At 40.7% G+C, this 17,485-nt stretch overlaps 2 protein-coding genes across 6 annotated transcripts in view; both read left to right on the top strand.

Annotated features, from left to right (window-relative positions):
- Positions 1-9,579, top strand: part of ptpn13 (protein tyrosine phosphatase non-receptor type 13) — a 39,366-nt gene extending 29,787 nt beyond the window's left edge. For 4 of the 5 annotated variants that reach the window (XM_034546973.1, XM_034546971.1, XM_034546968.1 and 1 more), the window contains 24 exons: positions 962-1,055; positions 1,180-1,265; positions 1,362-1,530; positions 2,532-2,746; positions 2,885-2,983; positions 3,083-3,465; positions 3,562-3,721; positions 3,825-3,980; positions 4,182-4,353; positions 4,480-4,690; positions 4,810-4,895; positions 5,000-5,061; positions 5,236-5,391; positions 5,649-5,814; positions 5,973-6,062; positions 6,182-6,288; positions 6,384-6,427; positions 6,512-6,609; positions 6,906-7,054; positions 7,155-7,245; positions 7,361-7,698; positions 7,775-7,990; positions 8,110-8,172; positions 8,251-9,579. In XM_034546973.1, the coding sequence (XP_034402864.1) occupies positions 962-1,055; positions 1,180-1,265; positions 1,362-1,530; positions 2,532-2,746; positions 2,885-2,983; positions 3,083-3,465; positions 3,562-3,721; positions 3,825-3,980; positions 4,182-4,353; positions 4,480-4,690; positions 4,810-4,895; positions 5,000-5,061; positions 5,236-5,391; positions 5,649-5,814; positions 5,973-6,062; positions 6,182-6,288; positions 6,384-6,427; positions 6,512-6,609; positions 6,906-7,054; positions 7,155-7,245; positions 7,361-7,698; positions 7,775-7,990; positions 8,110-8,172; positions 8,251-8,328 (3,489 nt within the window). In that variant the 3' untranslated portion in view covers positions 8,329-9,579. The remainder of the gene's footprint in view (positions 1-961; positions 1,056-1,179; positions 1,266-1,361; positions 1,531-2,531; positions 2,747-2,884; positions 2,984-3,082; positions 3,466-3,561; positions 3,722-3,824; positions 3,981-4,181; positions 4,354-4,479; positions 4,691-4,809; positions 4,896-4,999; positions 5,062-5,235; positions 5,392-5,648; positions 5,815-5,972; positions 6,063-6,181; positions 6,289-6,383; positions 6,428-6,511; positions 6,610-6,905; positions 7,055-7,154; positions 7,246-7,360; positions 7,699-7,774; positions 7,991-8,109; positions 8,173-8,250) is intronic. The other variant, XM_034546972.1, reaches the window with a different exon arrangement.
- A 2,367-nt stretch (positions 9,580-11,946) lies between these two features.
- On the top strand, positions 11,947-17,292 carry sdad1 (SDA1 domain containing 1). The gene is made up of 22 exons (XM_034546670.1): positions 11,947-12,160; positions 12,250-12,354; positions 12,495-12,593; positions 12,723-12,833; positions 13,264-13,335; positions 13,420-13,520; positions 13,606-13,663; positions 13,756-13,830; positions 13,943-14,044; positions 14,134-14,203; positions 14,316-14,419; positions 14,665-14,722; positions 14,806-14,864; positions 14,953-15,029; positions 15,211-15,308; positions 15,489-15,565; positions 15,684-15,819; positions 15,937-16,028; positions 16,121-16,311; positions 16,440-16,524; positions 16,824-16,985; positions 17,072-17,292. Exons 1-22 carry the CDS (start codon positions 12,071-12,073, stop codon positions 17,117-17,119), a joined length of 2,070 nt encoding a protein of 689 aa, XP_034402561.1. The 5' UTR covers positions 11,947-12,070; the 3' UTR covers positions 17,120-17,292.
- The last annotated feature ends 193 nt before the right edge of the window (positions 17,293-17,485 follow it).

Here is a 17,485-nt window from a genome sequence, read left to right as displayed (position 1 = left end):
CTTATTTCTTTTTGCATGCTATCTTCTTCTTCTTTTTTTAATCGATAAGGATTTTTTTTTGTTGAATCAAGTATCTTTTAATACATTCACACAAAGGACCGTACACATTTTAAACAGGGCGGGTTAGTGAGCTGTTTTTTGGCTTCCTACATGTTTGCTGCTCCTCCTTTATTGATCGATAACACTCAACAGCAAACCATGTGATTGTGTGTCATCTGACCAGGGTGGCGGTCAAATATAAGTGTTTTAGAATAATAACTGATTGAGTGTGTATGAAAAATAACCATGAAATTCACCTTAACAATAAACCCATGATCAAGACTATCATTCATAACCAAATGGACACGGAATAGAACTTCACATTGTCTTTGATTATTTAGATTTAACCTCTCAGTAATTTTGTTAATAACATCATAGTGGAGGTTTTTTTTAAAACATTTTTTTAACTAATTCATAATTGTGATATGATAAAGGCTTTGTCTAACCTAAATTATTAAGTAGGCATTTATATATATATATATATATATATATATATATATATATATATATATATGAAATAGTCATGTTTTGAGCCAAAGCCACTCGTGGATGATACAAGCTCATCTTTTCTAAACAAAGAAAAATAAAATAGCCACACCTGCTGTTCCCAATGGATGTCCACAAACAACATTTATACGATTACAAACTTCAAATTTAAATGCAGGGAGACTTGAACATTGTTGCCAAATGTGCTTCTCTTGTGAAGTTTGGTTGACATTTTGTTTAAAGTAATTAACTTCATATAACTTACCAACATTATATGAATGAACCCACAGTAAAGACAAAGCATTTATCAGTTTAGCAATTACACCTGAAATGAAAAAAAGAAAACCTCCACCCTTCCATCACCCCCCCATGGAAAACACATAAGGAACTATTTTCTCTTTGGCTGATTAGACTAAGAGGTGTGCTCTTTTCTTAGGGAGGAATCAACACGACTGTTCGCCATGGAGGCGTCTACGTCAAAGCCATCATACCGAAAGGAGCTGCCGACCTCGACGGAAGGATACAGAAAGGTGACGGCGAGGTTACAAATAATGACGTGAAATAGACGGGCTGAAGTAGAAATTAGTGGAGCAAACAAGTGTCTATTTAGACCCTTTTTGTGTCATAACCGCGTTGTGTCTGTGTCGTGTTCAGGTGATCGTGTGGTGGCTGTCAATGGAAACAGTCTGGAGGGAGCCACTCATCAGCAAGCGGTAGAAGTTCTCCGAGAAACAGGGCAGGTGAGGGGTGACATTTACCTGCAGCAGCCTGCCGACAAGCTGTTTAATTGCTGCCCGGCTGGCCGGTAACACCAAGTAAACAACTTTCTCCCTCAGACAGTGCACTTGTTGCTGGAGAAGGGTCAGCCGCCTTCGGACAGTGTCCACGCTCCCCTCACGCCTCTGTGCTGTCGGCCAACTGCAGCCAGCGACCAAGACCAGACCAAGAATAAAGAGCAGCCACTTGAGGTCAAGGAAAAGCCAGAGTACAGCTTTATTACACGAGGTGAGGCGACAACACGGCACACAAGCTGGGTGATTATAAATGCTGGGGTTAGCTAACCAAAGTTTTAAAGTAACCAATTTTAATACACCCGAATGTGTCTAATTAATCGTCTCAGTAGGCCGGGCACCTGTTTTCAGATCAATGTATTTTTATTTTGGTTTCAGAATAGTGTTACCCTATACTGTATGCCCATCCTGTAATTAAAGTAAGTAGGAAACATTTAGCTCATATATTCTTTAACAGTGTTCCACTAAGAAATGTGTCTCTCTTTAAACAAAGTAAGTTGTTGTTGTTGTTAATCTCATTACAACCCATCAGTTTAACACACTGCTGCCTGTTTAGAGCTCAGGAGCTGGTTTGTACGTAGAAGACCACGTGTTGCTTTCCTAGAGTTCAGTGTGCTGTGTCACATCAGTCTGTTTCTGAATTTGTAATTTAGTGTTTGCCACATATGGTGTTTCCGTGTTGATTAGTAACATAAGGTGTACATTATTACCTTTTTTAATACCATCATTTTGAAAGAAAGCCACTTGATTTGTGTAACTCAGACTGCAGAAGCCTCAATAGCTGAACAATTGATCACTTCCCGTCACTCAATTTGGAATCGTTTCAACTATTTTGACGATTTGGACAGGTGGAACAAATGTAGACACCAATAACGCTTTCAATGTACATATGGGCATGTATGTACTTTATTAAAATCCAAACCATTTGAGCCTTTCCTTTTAATAGTTTGAGCAACACACTCGTTCTTCAGAAGATGATGAACTAATTGTTTTCTTTATTCTGATTTCAAACTTTAGCCTGAGCCCAAACAGGTGCTGTGGAGCAGCCTTTTCTAATAGTTACATATGATTGTACTATTTGTAATAGTAAATCCACCTTAAGTGTGTATTTATTCCACCATCTATACATTCTATGCAGGATCACAGGGGCTAAGTTGGCCAAGAGATCCAGTACACGACAAATTAATAGAACCCACATGTCTTTTGTTCCCACAGACAATGTGTTTGACGTGCGTCTGCTGAAGAACACATCAGGTCTGGGCTTCAGTTTCAGTCGGGAGGAGAGCATCCCTGAGGAATCCCCCAGTTCCAGCATGGTGCGGGTTAAAAAGCTGTTTCCTGGCCAACCAGCTGCAGAGAGCGGTCGCATCAACGTGGGCGACGTCATCATGCGGGTCAATCAGACCCCCCTCAAAGGACTCTCGCAACATGTGAGTAGGATGTCTCTGCAGTTTCTGCAGTCACATGTTCATATAAATGGGGATCAAGTTGGTTTATTTACACCTTTTTGATTTGGAACTGCTCTGGTCTGTCCTCTCATTGTTCTGGCGCCTTATTCCTTCACATAGGAGGTGATATCTGCCTTGCGAGGAACAGGACAGGAGGTGACTCTGCTCCTCTGTAGACCTGAATATGGGGTTCTACCTGAAATGGACACTTCAGCTTTGGTGAGTCAGTAAATAATGCTTATTTTTGTCTTCTAACTACTCTGTGGAGATTTCAAGTGCCAGTAACAGGTAACGTAATTGAAACTGATTTCTTCGCAGACGCCCATGCCATCTCCGCGAAAGGAGCTGGTGACCCAGGCAGAGTCCAGCCTGAGCTTCGGCAGGGCAAAGTCTCCTCCAGGTTCACAGGGCAAGAGGAGTCAGGTCCTCGTGGACGACGCCCTGGAGAGGCTGCTGCTCAGAACCCCCGGCCGACACAACAGCTACAGCGACAGCACTGATGGGGATGAGGAGGTGGAAGAAGCCTTCAGCACAAGCCCTGTGGAGCACAGCAGGCAAACTTGGGAGCGGAGTGTGTACCACACCCCCAGCAGCAACCTGGGGCTGGGACGCTACGACAGCACTGGTCAACTGGACGACACCATCAACTCAGCCTTCTACTCCCCAAACCTGTCGATGACAAGATCGGACCACAGCAAGAGGTACTTTAAGAATGTTAAAAATAATCGGCATGTCATCCGCATTCATTGTGTTCTCTGATATTTCATAATTTTCCCTTTTTATGGTTGTTTGGACAGGTGTCCTCCATCCCCCGTGACCTCTGATCTGGAGTCATCCACCCTGCATATGGTGTCCTCCCCCACTGCCCCAAGCCCGGATCCCCTGCCTCCTCCACTGCCTCTGCCGTTAAACCTCACCCTGTTCAGCAATGGACAGGACATAGAGGACTTTGTCCCGGTAAGGAGTGAGGAAAGAAAAGTGTGTGTATCTAAAATTTAAAAAATCAGATTTATTCAGACCCAGGGTAATTTCTCTAACTGAGATGCACCTCTGTTTTTAGGAGGTAGAGCTAAAGGTCTCCTTGGTGAAGTCGGAAAAGGGCAGCCTGGGCTTCACCCTCACAAAAGGTAACGATCATGGATGTTACATCCATGACATCGTCCAGGATCCAGCCAAAGGAGACGGAACTCTCAGGCCCGGGGACCGGATGATTATGGTACACATTCACCCTTATTCCCTTAATCTGGTCACAGCCTACAATATGTTTCAGCCTATGTTGTTGGTGCATTAAAGTAAACGAAATACAGTGGTTTCAAACTAATATAGTTTTCATTCATAGGAATAGTGTCTCAAGCAAACCAGCGTGTCACACAAATTGTCGAAGGATTCCTTTGAATCGTTTATTTTCTCTCTCCAGGTGAACAACACCGATGTGAGCAATATGGGCCACACCGAGGTGGTCAATCTTGTGCGTGCGGCCCCTCGTGTGGTTGACTTGGTGGTAGGGAGAGTCCTGGAGGCTCCCAAGCCCCCCATAGAAGCCCATCTGCTGCCTGACATCGACTTCAAGGGCAGCCAAGAACCACTGGGTAAGAAACTGTCCTCGTGTAATAACACGTCTGGCACTTTTCATAGGTCTTGTCAGATTTCCCAGATACTGCATCTAAGATAAGTACGTCAAGTCTTGATTGTTTCACATCTGGTTCTATTGCCAGGTTTGGTACTGGATGGTGGCTGTGACAGTGTATATGATGTCTTGTTTGTGAAAGACATTGTTCCCGGTTCAATGGCCTTTGAGGAGGGCAGCCTGAGAACACTCGATCTAATCCACTACATCAACGGTGCTCCCACGCAGGACTTGACTCTCAGTGAGAGCACCAGACTGATGGACCTGTCCCTCGACGACCTCACACTCAAAGCCACAAGGTAGTCTAGAAAAGAATGACGCGTGTAGCCTGAATGGGATTTGTCACGCTGGGTTTGTGTAAGTTATTGATCTGAATGGCATTACGACAAGTTATTTTATCATTTTTATTTCCTCAAAGGGATGGAAAGCCTGTTTCTCCCGGGCAGAAAAGTGTCTCTTTTCTTAACAACAATGTTAGCCCCAAGGTTTCATCCAGCATGAATGGTATGTTTCAGTTTTTTAAAGGCTTCACCTGTTAAAAGAAATATGATAAAATGCTGATTGTGTCTATTATTTTGCATATAATTGCAACTTGTTTTCTGTTTAAGGGTTTCTTAAAGGAGAAGATCCAAGCGATACAGAGAGTCTAGCAGCACTTTGTCCTTCAGAGGTAAGTTTAGAAATACATTGTTATAGTGCTTTGTATCTGAATTAAGAAACCATTCTTATCGCAATAATATCGGGGAAAGTCTGATTATAGCTACTCCACTACCAAACAGTTGTCTACTAAAGTTTTGATCACAGATTACAGTATGATTACACTTTTTATTTATTGAATATGAAGGAGGAGATCATACATCTGGATCTGGAGAAGCTGCAGGCAGGAGGTCTGGGGTTCTCTGTGATTGGAGGGGAAAGGGGGATCTTTGTCAAGTCCATCACCCCGGGAGGAATAGCAGAGTCCTCGAGGAAACTGCAAGTGGGAGACAGGCTGCTGAAAGTGAGTTATATTTGACATCTGCTGCTCAGAATTTAAGTGCATATTGATATATATACTTTTGTTAAACAATATTTAAATGTTATATTTATATGGTTCATTTACTGTGAACTATGCCCACACTATGAACTTTCCACAAACAAATTAACAAATACCGCAAAACATTCAATCTGCTAAACATTTATTCTGTGGTGTTGCATGCTTTTGTCTTTCTTCCTCACGTGTATCAAAGATTGTGATTTTTTTTCTTCTTCTTGCAGGTGAATGAGGAACTAATGACCGGCGTGTCCCACACCAAAGCCGTCACCACCATCCGTAAAGCTAAAGGCCTGGTACATCTTATAGTGTCCAGACCGCCAGACCAGAACCCAAACACATACCTGTCCTATCTGCCCATCAACTCGGACAAGTGCAATGGAAACACAGGTACGAGCGAGAGACGCAAAACATGGAATCTGTGTTTCTAGAAACATTTTGGCTCCTAAATCATTTACGAAGATGTAATTCTACTTGTGACTGGTGCCGTCATTATTATTAATAATCTGCACCCCCCCCCCCCCCACACTCCTTCATGTTGCTTTCAGATCTGAGTGAGGACAGTGGAGCAAAGACTCAGCCGTTTCCTCTCCGTAATGAGCTGAAGCGCGTCGGCTGCCCTGCCATACCACCAATAGGTAATAATGTGCAGGCTAGAAAGTGCACTGAAAATCTCTGTAGAATCATGTTGAATGTTGTTTAATTTTACTTGTATATCTAATATTACAATTGTTAACAGCATGCTCTTGTTTCACAGACTATGAAGATGATCCACTCGGACACAAAAGAGAGACGGAGCACAGCGCAGAGCTTTCAGAGGACACCGACTGTGATGGCTCTTCTTTACCTGAAGACTCCCCTGAGGTACCAATCAAATCTTTCCAACTTGATGAAACTCTGAAGCTATATGTAGCTTAAGTTTGAAATATATATATATGTTTTTTATTCTTTCAAAATAGAGTTCCAGGAAAGTGGAAGTGGAAGACGATCCGAGGAGTGAAAAGTAAGATTTTGCTTTTAGGTTTCATGCGTAGATCTGTGAATATATTAATAAGCATCTCACTGGTTATGTTTTTTTAATCAACAGCTATCTGCAAATGAGTGTTGGACAGCCAGAGGAAGATGAAATCACATGGGGGAGTGACGAACTGCCAATTGAAAACATGAACTCCGAATCCAGAGATGGTAAGTGCGGCTTTGGGCTTTAAATTTGATTCGGAGTGGCGAGTAAAAGTAAAAGACGTATGTGATATGGGAATTTGTCATTCGGGTTGGCAAAAGAGAGATTTAAACATTTAATGCATTTAGTGCAGTGAGAATGTAGTCTATAATAAAGAGGAACACAACATTTGCATTATGTGTTTTCACATTTAAGATTTGTCTTTACTGACAAAACATTTTTTTGGGCCATTTGTTTTGTAATTTTTGAATTACATTCATAAATCTGCTTTAACTGTTTCTGTCCTCTCCCCCCCTTCCAGACGGGCCAATCATCACAGAGGATGAGCTGACCTCTTTGCCCCTCATCAAAGTGGTCCCTGATGGCCAGTACACAGGACCACAGCTCAACACTGTGGTCCGCATGATGAGGGGGCTTCTGGAGCAGAAAGTCCCGCTGCAGGAGTTTGAGGTAAGAATCTACTTAGAATTTCGATGCCTGTGAATTAATTGCAGTTCATTCGATGAATTGATCATTTATTAATATAATTTTTCGTTTTCCTCCCTGGCAGAATCTTCAGAACCTCCAGCCGCTGGACGACTGTTTGATTGGTCAGACGAAGGAGAACAAGAAGAAGAACCGCTACAAGAACATTGTTCCTTGTAAGAATAGTCACAAATGTGTTATTTGTACAGTGTATCCTCACGGCAAGCAGGAAGGCTTTTCGATAAGTTTAGATACTTAAAATGTTTTTTTTCATGTCCAAATCTCTTCTAGTTGACACAACTCGAGTTGTGCTGGGCAGAGACGGGGGCTACATCAATGCCAACTTCATAAATATGTCCGTGAAGGACGAGAACTATATGTACATCGCGTGTCAGGGTCCCTTACCCACAACTCTGGGGGACTTTTGGCAAATGGTCTGGGAGCAGAAGTCTAATGTGATCGCCATGATGACCCAGGAAGTAGAGGGTGGGAAAGTGAAATGTCAGCGTTACTGGCCGGACACGCCGAGGACAGCGGAGATGGTGGACGACCGGTTACAGATCACGCTGATCAAAGACCAATATCTCGACAACTTCGTCATCCGACTCATCGAGGTCAAAGATGTCCAGGTTAGTTTGTATACAAATTAAAACGTTTCTACACTGTGAACAGGACACATTAACCTGAGAGTTTCTCCTCCCGCAGACCAATGAAATACAACGCGTAACTCATCTGAACTACACGGGATGGCCGGACCACGGGACGCCCTCGCAACCCGAGCAGCTGCTCACCTTTATTTCCTACATGAGGCACGTCCATCGATCGGGGCCAATAGTCTCACACTGCAGCGCGGGCATCGGTCGATCAGGAACCCTCATCTGTATCGACGTGGTTCTGGGTCTCATCAGTAAAGATGCGGATGTAAGTCGACGGATCTTTATCTTGTTTATATTATGTTGTTTATAAAGGAAGCTTCTGTTTTTATTTCTTTGTCTCTTCATTGTTCAGCATGATCACAATCTAATAAACACTTTCTGTAGTTTGATCTTTCGGATGTGGTGAGGAACATGAGACTTCAGAGACAGGGAATGATCCAGACAGAGGTGAGTTTTAAAGTTTGATTTAAGTATCGAGTAGCTTAATTCTTAACTGCTCTGATCATCTCTTTTTTTTTTTTACAGGAGCAATATGTCTTCTGCTATCAAGTGATCCTGTATGTCCTCAGATGCCTTCAAGCAGAGGAAAACATCTCTGGATAGTAGCCGTCACGCTGGGTGACACAGAGCAAAACAAAAATGGAGGAGAGTTGACACAGGCAGAAATTGCCAAATTACACCATGTTTTTTTTAAATGCCTTAAAATATCCAGTTCCTTGAGAGTACATCCTTTTAAAGAAGTCTATATTTTTTATGTTTGCTTTTTGAGTACTCTCTTTCTCTCTCTCTCTCTCTCATTGGCTGCTACTTCTTTTCAATGCATTTATGAGAACTGCTGATTGTATTTCTTATTGTCACCTACAAGAGAACACTAATATTTTTTCCCCCATATTCTTGGATATTTTAAAAATAGTTATGAAAGTGATAAATTTCATATATTATGTGGAACAAAACTGTACTTGTGTATTTTGAATCCTATTTTGATGCTGGAACATGCCTTGACAGAATACTATGTCAGTATTTGCTTTGTAAATCTATTATACAGTAATTGCTTACTGCCTGAGGTAAATTGATGAAATTAAAAGTGTACATATTCATCTCCTGAAAATTAAACTGCCTACATTTTAAGTGTAATGTGGAGAAAAGTTTTATTAAAAAAAAAAAAAAAGAATCAAATATTTTGTAAAGGGACTCCATTTATAGACCCATTAACGAGGAAGAAAAGCTACAACTTATAACTGTATAAGGATTGATGACTTGACAATTACACAACAGAAACACATGCATAATCAAAATATACATTACTGCACAGAAATGCGATAATGAAGCTTCTAATGTTTAACTTTAGCTGAGGCTGACATAAGTTGAACCTTATCCTTAATGAATGAATGAGCACACACCCGGAGTTGTCTGAGGGAGATCTGATGCACTGATCAGTTGTCATTCACCAGTTTCACCACCACGTAAAATATTCCTGGAAATGTTGCAACGTGTACAAAAGTAATTCATGAATAGCTTTACTGGCTATTCTGTTGCCCGAAATAAACAAAATATTGAGCGATAAATCAAAATGAGCATCATGCAGAAAGTACAAGTCATAGGCACTTTATATTTGCTTTAATGATATTATTGACATTGCTAGGTTTGTGTGGTTCATGTTGGAATTGATGGGAATGAAAAGGCAGATGAAGTGGCAAAATGGGCTTGAATATGGAGCGTAGTCACATCAACTTTATAATATTAGTACAAATATGTGGCGGGAGGCATAGAAGGTCTGGAGGACAAACTGTCAAAGAAACGGTGGATTATGTTTTACTATATTGCATAAGTATGTAAAGAATGGACTAATGGGGATTGGAGAGCAATAGGAGTAATACCTCGAGTGTGTTTGGAAAACTCCTCGAATAATTTGGATCAATAAATCGAATTTGGATCTTATTTAATTTGTTTATTTGTTCCTATTTTTGCTTTGTTTATAAATGTGTGACAGCCAGTATAGATCATTAGTCCACTCTAAGGATCAGTGGGTGGTGATATTGCACACAACAACTGACAATAAAATCAACAGAAGAAGAAGCGTGCCTTTTTTTCCCCCCTAACGTGGTGAAGTCATGTGATCCGCTCTACTCTGCCTCTGATTGGCTCACACTTATATTCGTACGTTAAAGGCAGGCCCGTTTAGTTACCGTTCGTTGTCAGGGTTAAGTTATTATTAAATGTCATGTCCGTCCACAGTCCATGAGTTCACGATAAAACAACATTGACTGACAGTCTCTTGCCTGACTCGTTTAAAGGGCTCTAAACCGGCTGGCTCCTCGTGCCTATATTTAACCAATCAGTGCAACGAATTCTAGCCAATCAGAGGCAGAGTAGGGCGGGGCATGACTTCGTCGGAGTAGATTCAAGATTCCAGTCGGTGGCGGTAATGCGCCAATTCGTTGTTTCCCAATCGCCAATAAATCTCAAAGAAGAATATTTAAAAGGGGCTGCGAGGTTAGTTTACTTTTAGAGAAATGGCGAACACCGTGAAAGTTAACTTTTCGATGGAAGGTAAGTCCGTTTATTTGAACTTGATTCCTAAAATAAAAGCGAGTTGCGTGTAACTAACTCAACAGGTCACGCCAGCATCCTCATGAACCAGCTGGCCACAAACGCAACACTCTTTAAATCGGAAACAATGCAGCGTGTTTGGCTGCTTTAGCGTTGCGGTTATGTGTGTATGTCTCAACCTGGTCATGATAACGTTAACAATACATGGGTATTGTTGTGCGTGTGCTGTTTTAATTTGTGTTTCTCTTATGGTTGTTAATATTTTCACATGTAAAGAGATGAACACAGCCCTTAACCTCAGTTATATCACCAACAGACATGTGTAATTGCACCTCATTATATAGGCCGATGCAAAAAGTACAAATAAGATTACTGTTTAATTTTTCTTTTTTGCACAAAATCATGGTAGTATTGCTATGTATTTTTTTCTACTGATACCCATCCTTGCATATTGTTTATGTTCTATATTGTAATTTGGAAAAACAGCATATTATGATGTCTAATAATTGATGTAAGTCTCAAATAATTATTCAAGGGACACAACAGTGTGTTTTTGCAGTGATTAAACATGCAATGGATTGTAACCATTCATCTTTTTAATAAAGGAGTTGTTCATTTGAACCCTAAATTGGAAGGCTACCAACATCATCGGCTTTGTGTTGACACGCACTGTATTTTGTTGACACAGTTTTGTCATCCCCACCTATATACATAGAACTTATTCAGACATACAGTATCTGTCACTCCTAACTCTCCATTCTTTTTGTGTCCTTGACAGACGTGACTTCACTTCGAATCTCTCGGGGCACGCTCGCGTCTCAAATTCTGCAAATCCCCGAGACCCACAGTGCCATTTAGTTCACGCACATGATCATGTTTTTTTTCAAGACGGGCGGTGGAGAAGATGTGCATAATAAGACAGCTCAATGTCATGAGACTGGGTGCTTGTTACTTAAAAATGTCCAGAAGGCTTTGTTCTACACTGGTATGGCCCTGGAAGTGTTCAACATCCTGGTGTCATCACTGGAAGGATATGCTAGCCATGCAGTTAGCTGTCTTTCTGTGCGGCATCAAGTTCTCCTGACACTTATGTTTCGAATGACATGGCTCCTAAAATGTCCTAAATCAAATTATGTTCTGCTCTTGTCAATTTAAGGTAGGATGTCATCCGTGACTTACATTAATTGAGCATGTGATTAACATGAGTTGGACTTAATTTACGTGTTGGTCAAGAACGGTGTGCAAGACCATCCAATAAACACAATGCAACCATTAGAATCTTGAATGGTTGTAAAAATGTATTTGGGGGGAGGGAAACATGAAGGGAGTTGGGGATGTTGTGTGAACAGTCTTTGCATGTTTTTATATTTACATCACGTTGTTTTTAGTATATTTATTTACATTTTTTTGAACTCTCACAACTTGTTTTTTTTGTTTTTTACTTTTCTTACTTAATTGCATTAAAAATATGCTCTATCAAACATGTTGCCTTTCTCTTTATTCTTAAAACAGAAATAAAACCAAATTTTAAAAAAAGATATAAAAAGTTAGATGTGTATAACATTATTGTATACTATATGTTAAACACCCTAGAACCGCAGCGCATAAGTAAATATCAACAACATGGTCAACATGGTCGCCCTTTAATAAAGGAGGAAGTGACGTGTTTATGACCGGAAGTGACATTTTCCACCGCAATTAAATGGCAGCCTACACACTTGCCACGCTTGCCTTGTAAAGCGTTGTTTTCTTCAGACTTTTCTCTGTATTCACTGGGTAAAGATACTCTTTAAACATGTCGGGGCGAAACAACAACAAGCTGCCAAACAATTTGCCGCAGCTGCAGAATCTTATAAAAAGAGATCCGCAGTCATACGTAGAAGAGGTAAGTGTTGTTAGCCAAAAGTGCTAACGGGGCTAGCTAGTAGGCTTTCTGCAGTAACTAATAACTAGCGGTTGTTGTTCCTTCAACAGTTTCAGCAGCAGTACCGGCACTACCAGTCCAATTTGCAGATCTTCAAACTGCAGCCTGACAAGCCGAACAAGGAGCTGGCAGATCTTGTCATGTTTCTCGCTCAGGTACCGTGTTACGCTTGTATCCATTAGTGAGTCGCCGGATAAATATAGTGGAATAAAAAGTATATCTGCCTCTTAGATGTACTCTAGTGGAAGTATGACGTGAGTAAATGTACTTGGTAATTAAAGTTCTTGTCCTTCAGGTTGCCCACTGCTACCTGGAGCAGCTGTCCACCTTTCCACAAGAGCTGTCCGGGTTATTAATGAGTCATCACACAATGATAGAGTCTGACATCAGAATGGTGAGACTATATGTTACTATCCATATAATCCAGTAATTGACAATACTGGCAACACATTAGTTTGTTGATATTTATGCAAATGTCTGTTGGTGTTGAGATGTTTTTGTTTGTTTTTCCTGTCTTTGTCAGACTTTTTGCAAAGCGCTGATTCTTCTGCGGAATAAAAATCTGATCGACCCCACCAGCCTCCTGGAGCTCTTCTTTGAGCTGCTGCGATGTCACGATAAACTTCTCAGAAAGGTCAGAGCACTGCTCTCCGCCCTCCAACATATATTATCTGAGCATGTGGTCATGTAGTACTGCAACGATTAGACATTTTAAAGACCCAACAATTAAACGCTAAAGCTAGAATATAATCCGCAGATTCATTCATATTGAAAATAATTGCTAGTTGCAGCCCTATTATTAAATTTTTCCCATGAAATTGTAGACTCACATTAATAAAGTCTGCTCTTATCATTTCTAATTAGAAGTAGTTGTTTTGAGTGAGGTGAAATTGTTGACAATTTATTATACCAAGCTAATTTTACTCATTTTATTTATGCTCATGTCTGATTTCCTTATATAGCAATTAATCTATAACTATTACAGACTACCTTTATTTCTGTATTCATATATTTAATCGTTCTTCCCCTTCCAAAAGTAAACATTTGCTTCTCTTTCCCCACAGACACTGTACACACACATTGTCGCAGATATCAAAAACATCAATGCCAAGCACAAAAACAACAAAGTTAACACCGTAAGTACTCGCACGTGTTACGTTTTTAATTTTGACTACAGCAGCTTCAAATACTATAATGTGTGACAATGTTGTGCGTTTCAGACGTTACAGAACTTCATGTACACCATGCTGAGAGACAGTAATCCCTTAGCAGCGAAGATCTCTTTGGACGTAATGGTGGAGCTTTACAAAAGAAACATATGGTGGGTTTTGTTTATACTTACTCTACAAGACATTCTTACTATTTCTTGCTTCTTTAGTCTGATTGTTTTTATTTATTTGTCGCAGGAATGATGCCAAAACAGTTAATGTCATAACGACGGCGTGCTTCTCTAAGGTTACAAAGGTATGTTTTCTCACATTGAAAGCAATGCTTTTCTTATTATATTGTGTGAGAGGCAGCCCTGAACATTCTCACCGGCCTCTCTTCCTGTTTAGATCCTTGTTGCCGGTCTTAAATTCTTTCTGGGCAAAGACGAGAATGAGAAAAATGACAGTGATTCAGACTCCGAGGCAAGTAACAAAAAAATATAAAAATTTGTTGAGTGATACTTTTTTCAGTACAGGAGGTCATTTTTGTTTAATGCATATTTAAGATATACTAATGTGTTTGTCAATGTCACAGCCGGAGGGACCAACAGTCCGAGACCTGAAGGTGAGATACTCCACTGGCAAGAAAACCTGCAAAAACAAGAAGAAGATGGAAAAGGCCATGAAAGTCCTCAAGGTACCACTCTTGTAACTCCTATGTCATGACTTGTATTGTGTCATTTGTGTTCAATTTAATAAACTTAGTTGTTCTGACTCTTTGTGCAGAAACATAAGAATAAGAAGAAGCCTGAAGTGTTCAATTTCTCTGCTATTCACCTCATCCACGATCCGCAAGGTAGACTCACCTGGCTTGTCCACGACATCCGCAGCACAAATAATTTGTTCAGGGTCATTTGTGCAACAGTTTACATTAACTATCTTTTCTTCTTTTTTTCTTTTTTACAAAGATTTCTCTGAGAAACTCTTGAAGCAGTTGGAAGGCTCCAAAGAGCGCTTCGAGGTGAAGATGATGATGATGGAGTTCATATCCAGACTGGTGGGAATCCACGAGGTGAGTGACGTGGCTCTCTTCAGCTAGCTTGTGCACTCCTTGTGTAGCGTGATGGCAGATGACTTGCTGTAAAACTGGCCCTCATGAATATTGGCAAAGTTTACATGAATAATGTGCATGATAAGCGTTGCCGGCATTTATTTTCAAGGGCAGTACTCTGCAATAACGACAGCTAAGCAATTTTGACTGACAGGGTTCTTGAATAATAATAATAAAAGCGTAATACTCTTCTTATTCTTTTCCAGCTCTTCCTCTTCAATTTCTATCCCTTTGTTCAGAGGTTTCTACAGCCCCATCAAAGAGGTAAAAATAACTCCCAATTAAGAAAGTTAAAGTGTTTTGACCTCTTTTGATGAGATGCCTTAAACAGACTGTTGCCTTTCTAGAGGTGACAAAGGTTCTCCTGTGTGCCGCCCAGGCTGCCCATCCACTGGTCCCACCAGAGGTACATTAAGCCCTCATGTTCTGTCAGCACGTGTGGATGTAATATACGGATTCCTGTATAAACCTTTCACACATTCCCACTTGTGCAGACCATCGAACCTGTAATCATGACCATCGCCAACAACTTTGTGACAGACAGAAACTCTGGGGAGGTTATGACTGTGGGGTGAGTAGCAGCTATTTCTACTTTCTGGTTTGAGTTGTCAAAAGTTTGCATGGTGTAAAATGTGATGGGAATATTTCAGAAATACAAATTCCATAAATTTTTATTTATTTTTTGGTAACTACCATGCCAAGTATTACGTTACCGTGTTATAGTAAATTCAACACTTCTTTTTTGTATCAAGCATCAATGCCATCAAAGAACTGACAGCCCGCTGTCCGCTCGCCCTCAATGAAGACTTGCTGCAGGACCTGGCTCGGTACAAGATCCACAAGGACAAGAGTGAGTATTTTCTTTAAATCACAAATCTGAATGCAATAAGGGGTTGTGTGTGTGTGTGTGTGTGTGTGTGTGTGTGTGTGTATATATATGTATGTATGTATGTATGTATATATATATAATCTCTGCATGTACATGTATATTCACTCACAAAACAACATGATTTTGTCTATTTGCGTTCAGATGTGACGATGTCTGCGAGGGGACTGATCCAGCTGTTCAGGAGTCTTAACCCAAAGATGCTACACAAGAGGGACAGGGTGAGCAACGACTTGTACTAGAAAAAAACAAACTGACACATTCAACAAAAGTGAGTATAGTGATACTGACAAAGCGCTGTCTATTAAAATGTAAATAATTGTGCCACTTGTTGTCCAGGGGAGACCCACTGAAGCATCAGGAGAGGCCAAGATCAAAGACTACGGAGAGTTGGAGGCTAAAGATTACATTCCTGGAGCTGAAGTCCTGGAGGTGGAGGTGGAGGAGGGGGTCAAAGAGGGAAAGGAAGACGATGGTGAGCAGCTTTTTATTATTATTGAATCTATAGGATGTGGCTGAACTGATCAGAATCCAGTGTGTCCATGTTTGCATAGAGATCTATATTTGTCGCATTTTTTATATCGTACATCAGATGGCTGGGAGAGCGCCAGTATGAGTGATGGTGGTGAAGATGGGGACTGGGTGGATGTTCACCACTCATCTGATGAAGACACAGGAGAAATGGTGAGAATAAAACTGGATCGCTTATTCAAATGCTGATGGTTAATTTTGTGTGGCCTCTTTGTTCTAATATAAAACTTGTGTGTGTGTGTAAGGCGGAGAAGCTTCAGAATATGCCAGTCGAGGAAAGAAAAGCCAAAGCGGCGGTGGTCAGCGGCAGCAGGCTCCTCACTCAAGATGAATTCAAGAAGATCCGTTTGGCACAGCTGGCCAAGGAGATCAACGCTGCACCAGGCAAGGGCCAGAAGAGGGCAAACGTGGACCTCGACGATGAAGACGAGAACAGGTTAGAAAGCTATTTTAACAAAGAGTGTAAAGCATTTACAAAGATAAAACAAAACAAAAATTGTGTGCGGGGGGTAAATATAGGAGATTGTACTGAGGTTTTTACTTGTTTTTTCCCATATCCTTCAGAGGAGAGCTGCTGACCTTGAGGAATATTGAGAAACTGCATAAGAAGCCAAAAGAAGACAAGGAATCGCGCCTGGCTACAGCAAGGGTAAACCCTAGTGCTAACTGTCGGGTGGTTTAAACTATTCCTAGTTAATCATAGTTGCTTTACCAGCTGAAACATTGTGGATTACGACACTCGTACGTTACTGGTGGTAATTATCTAGCATTATCGAGTGAGAAATAAATGTTTTCCGGCTAATAATTGGATTAGTAAAGTCGTAAACGGAACAACATTCTGTTTTATTTTGAGTGTTAAAAACTTTCTTTTGATTAATTTTCTGTTGCTCAAGCAATTTATTGATCTACTAACCAATTCAGCTCTAATGATGCGTTTTTATTTTCCAGGCGGGGCGGCCAGAGCGGAAGGATTTTGTCAAGAAGCACACCAAGCTGAACCCACACGCCAGCACCAGCAACAGGGAGAAGAGGAAGACGAAGAACTTCATGATGATGAGACACAGTCAGGGGGTTAGAAGCAAAGGCAAACGCTCCTTCAGAGACAAACAGGTAAGTCACACATTAGCTACTGTTTGTTGACCGCGTTTAATATGAGTGGCTTTTCAACTGGACATGTTTTTGATTTCCTTATCCAGATTGCTCTACGGGACACACTCCTGAAAAAGAAGAAGCAGTACAAGTAGGACACGCGGACATCATTGTTATATTTGCTTCGTGGTGGCCGTCCGGTGGTGACGATATCAAATATTATTGTACATCCTTCAAGTAGCCTGCAAAACAGTTTATTAATGTCATTTTCAGTGGATGAACTGCATACATTTTACACTGCTCTGAAATAAACATTTGTTGATAATTATTGTGTGACTGTTTCTGTTTTTATCTGAGAACAAATTTTAAGTCTTTAACCTTAAACTATGCATTTTAGCCACGTCTTTATTTGAAAAGAAAGAAGAAAAAGTATAATTCATACAAAGCATACATTTTGTTAAGAATTGCACTAACCGTTGTAACACTGCTGTGACAGTTTCAAGAAAATTGTTTCTTTTTTC

This window comes from Cyclopterus lumpus, chromosome 12 (genome assembly GCF_009769545.1).
Source record: "Cyclopterus lumpus isolate fCycLum1 chromosome 12, fCycLum1.pri, whole genome shotgun sequence".
In the NCBI taxonomy this organism is placed as follows: Eukaryota; Metazoa; Chordata; class Actinopteri; order Perciformes; family Cyclopteridae; genus Cyclopterus; species Cyclopterus lumpus.
The sequence above is the reverse complement of the archived record's forward strand: the minus strand, read 5'-3'. Positions and strand labels throughout refer to the sequence as shown.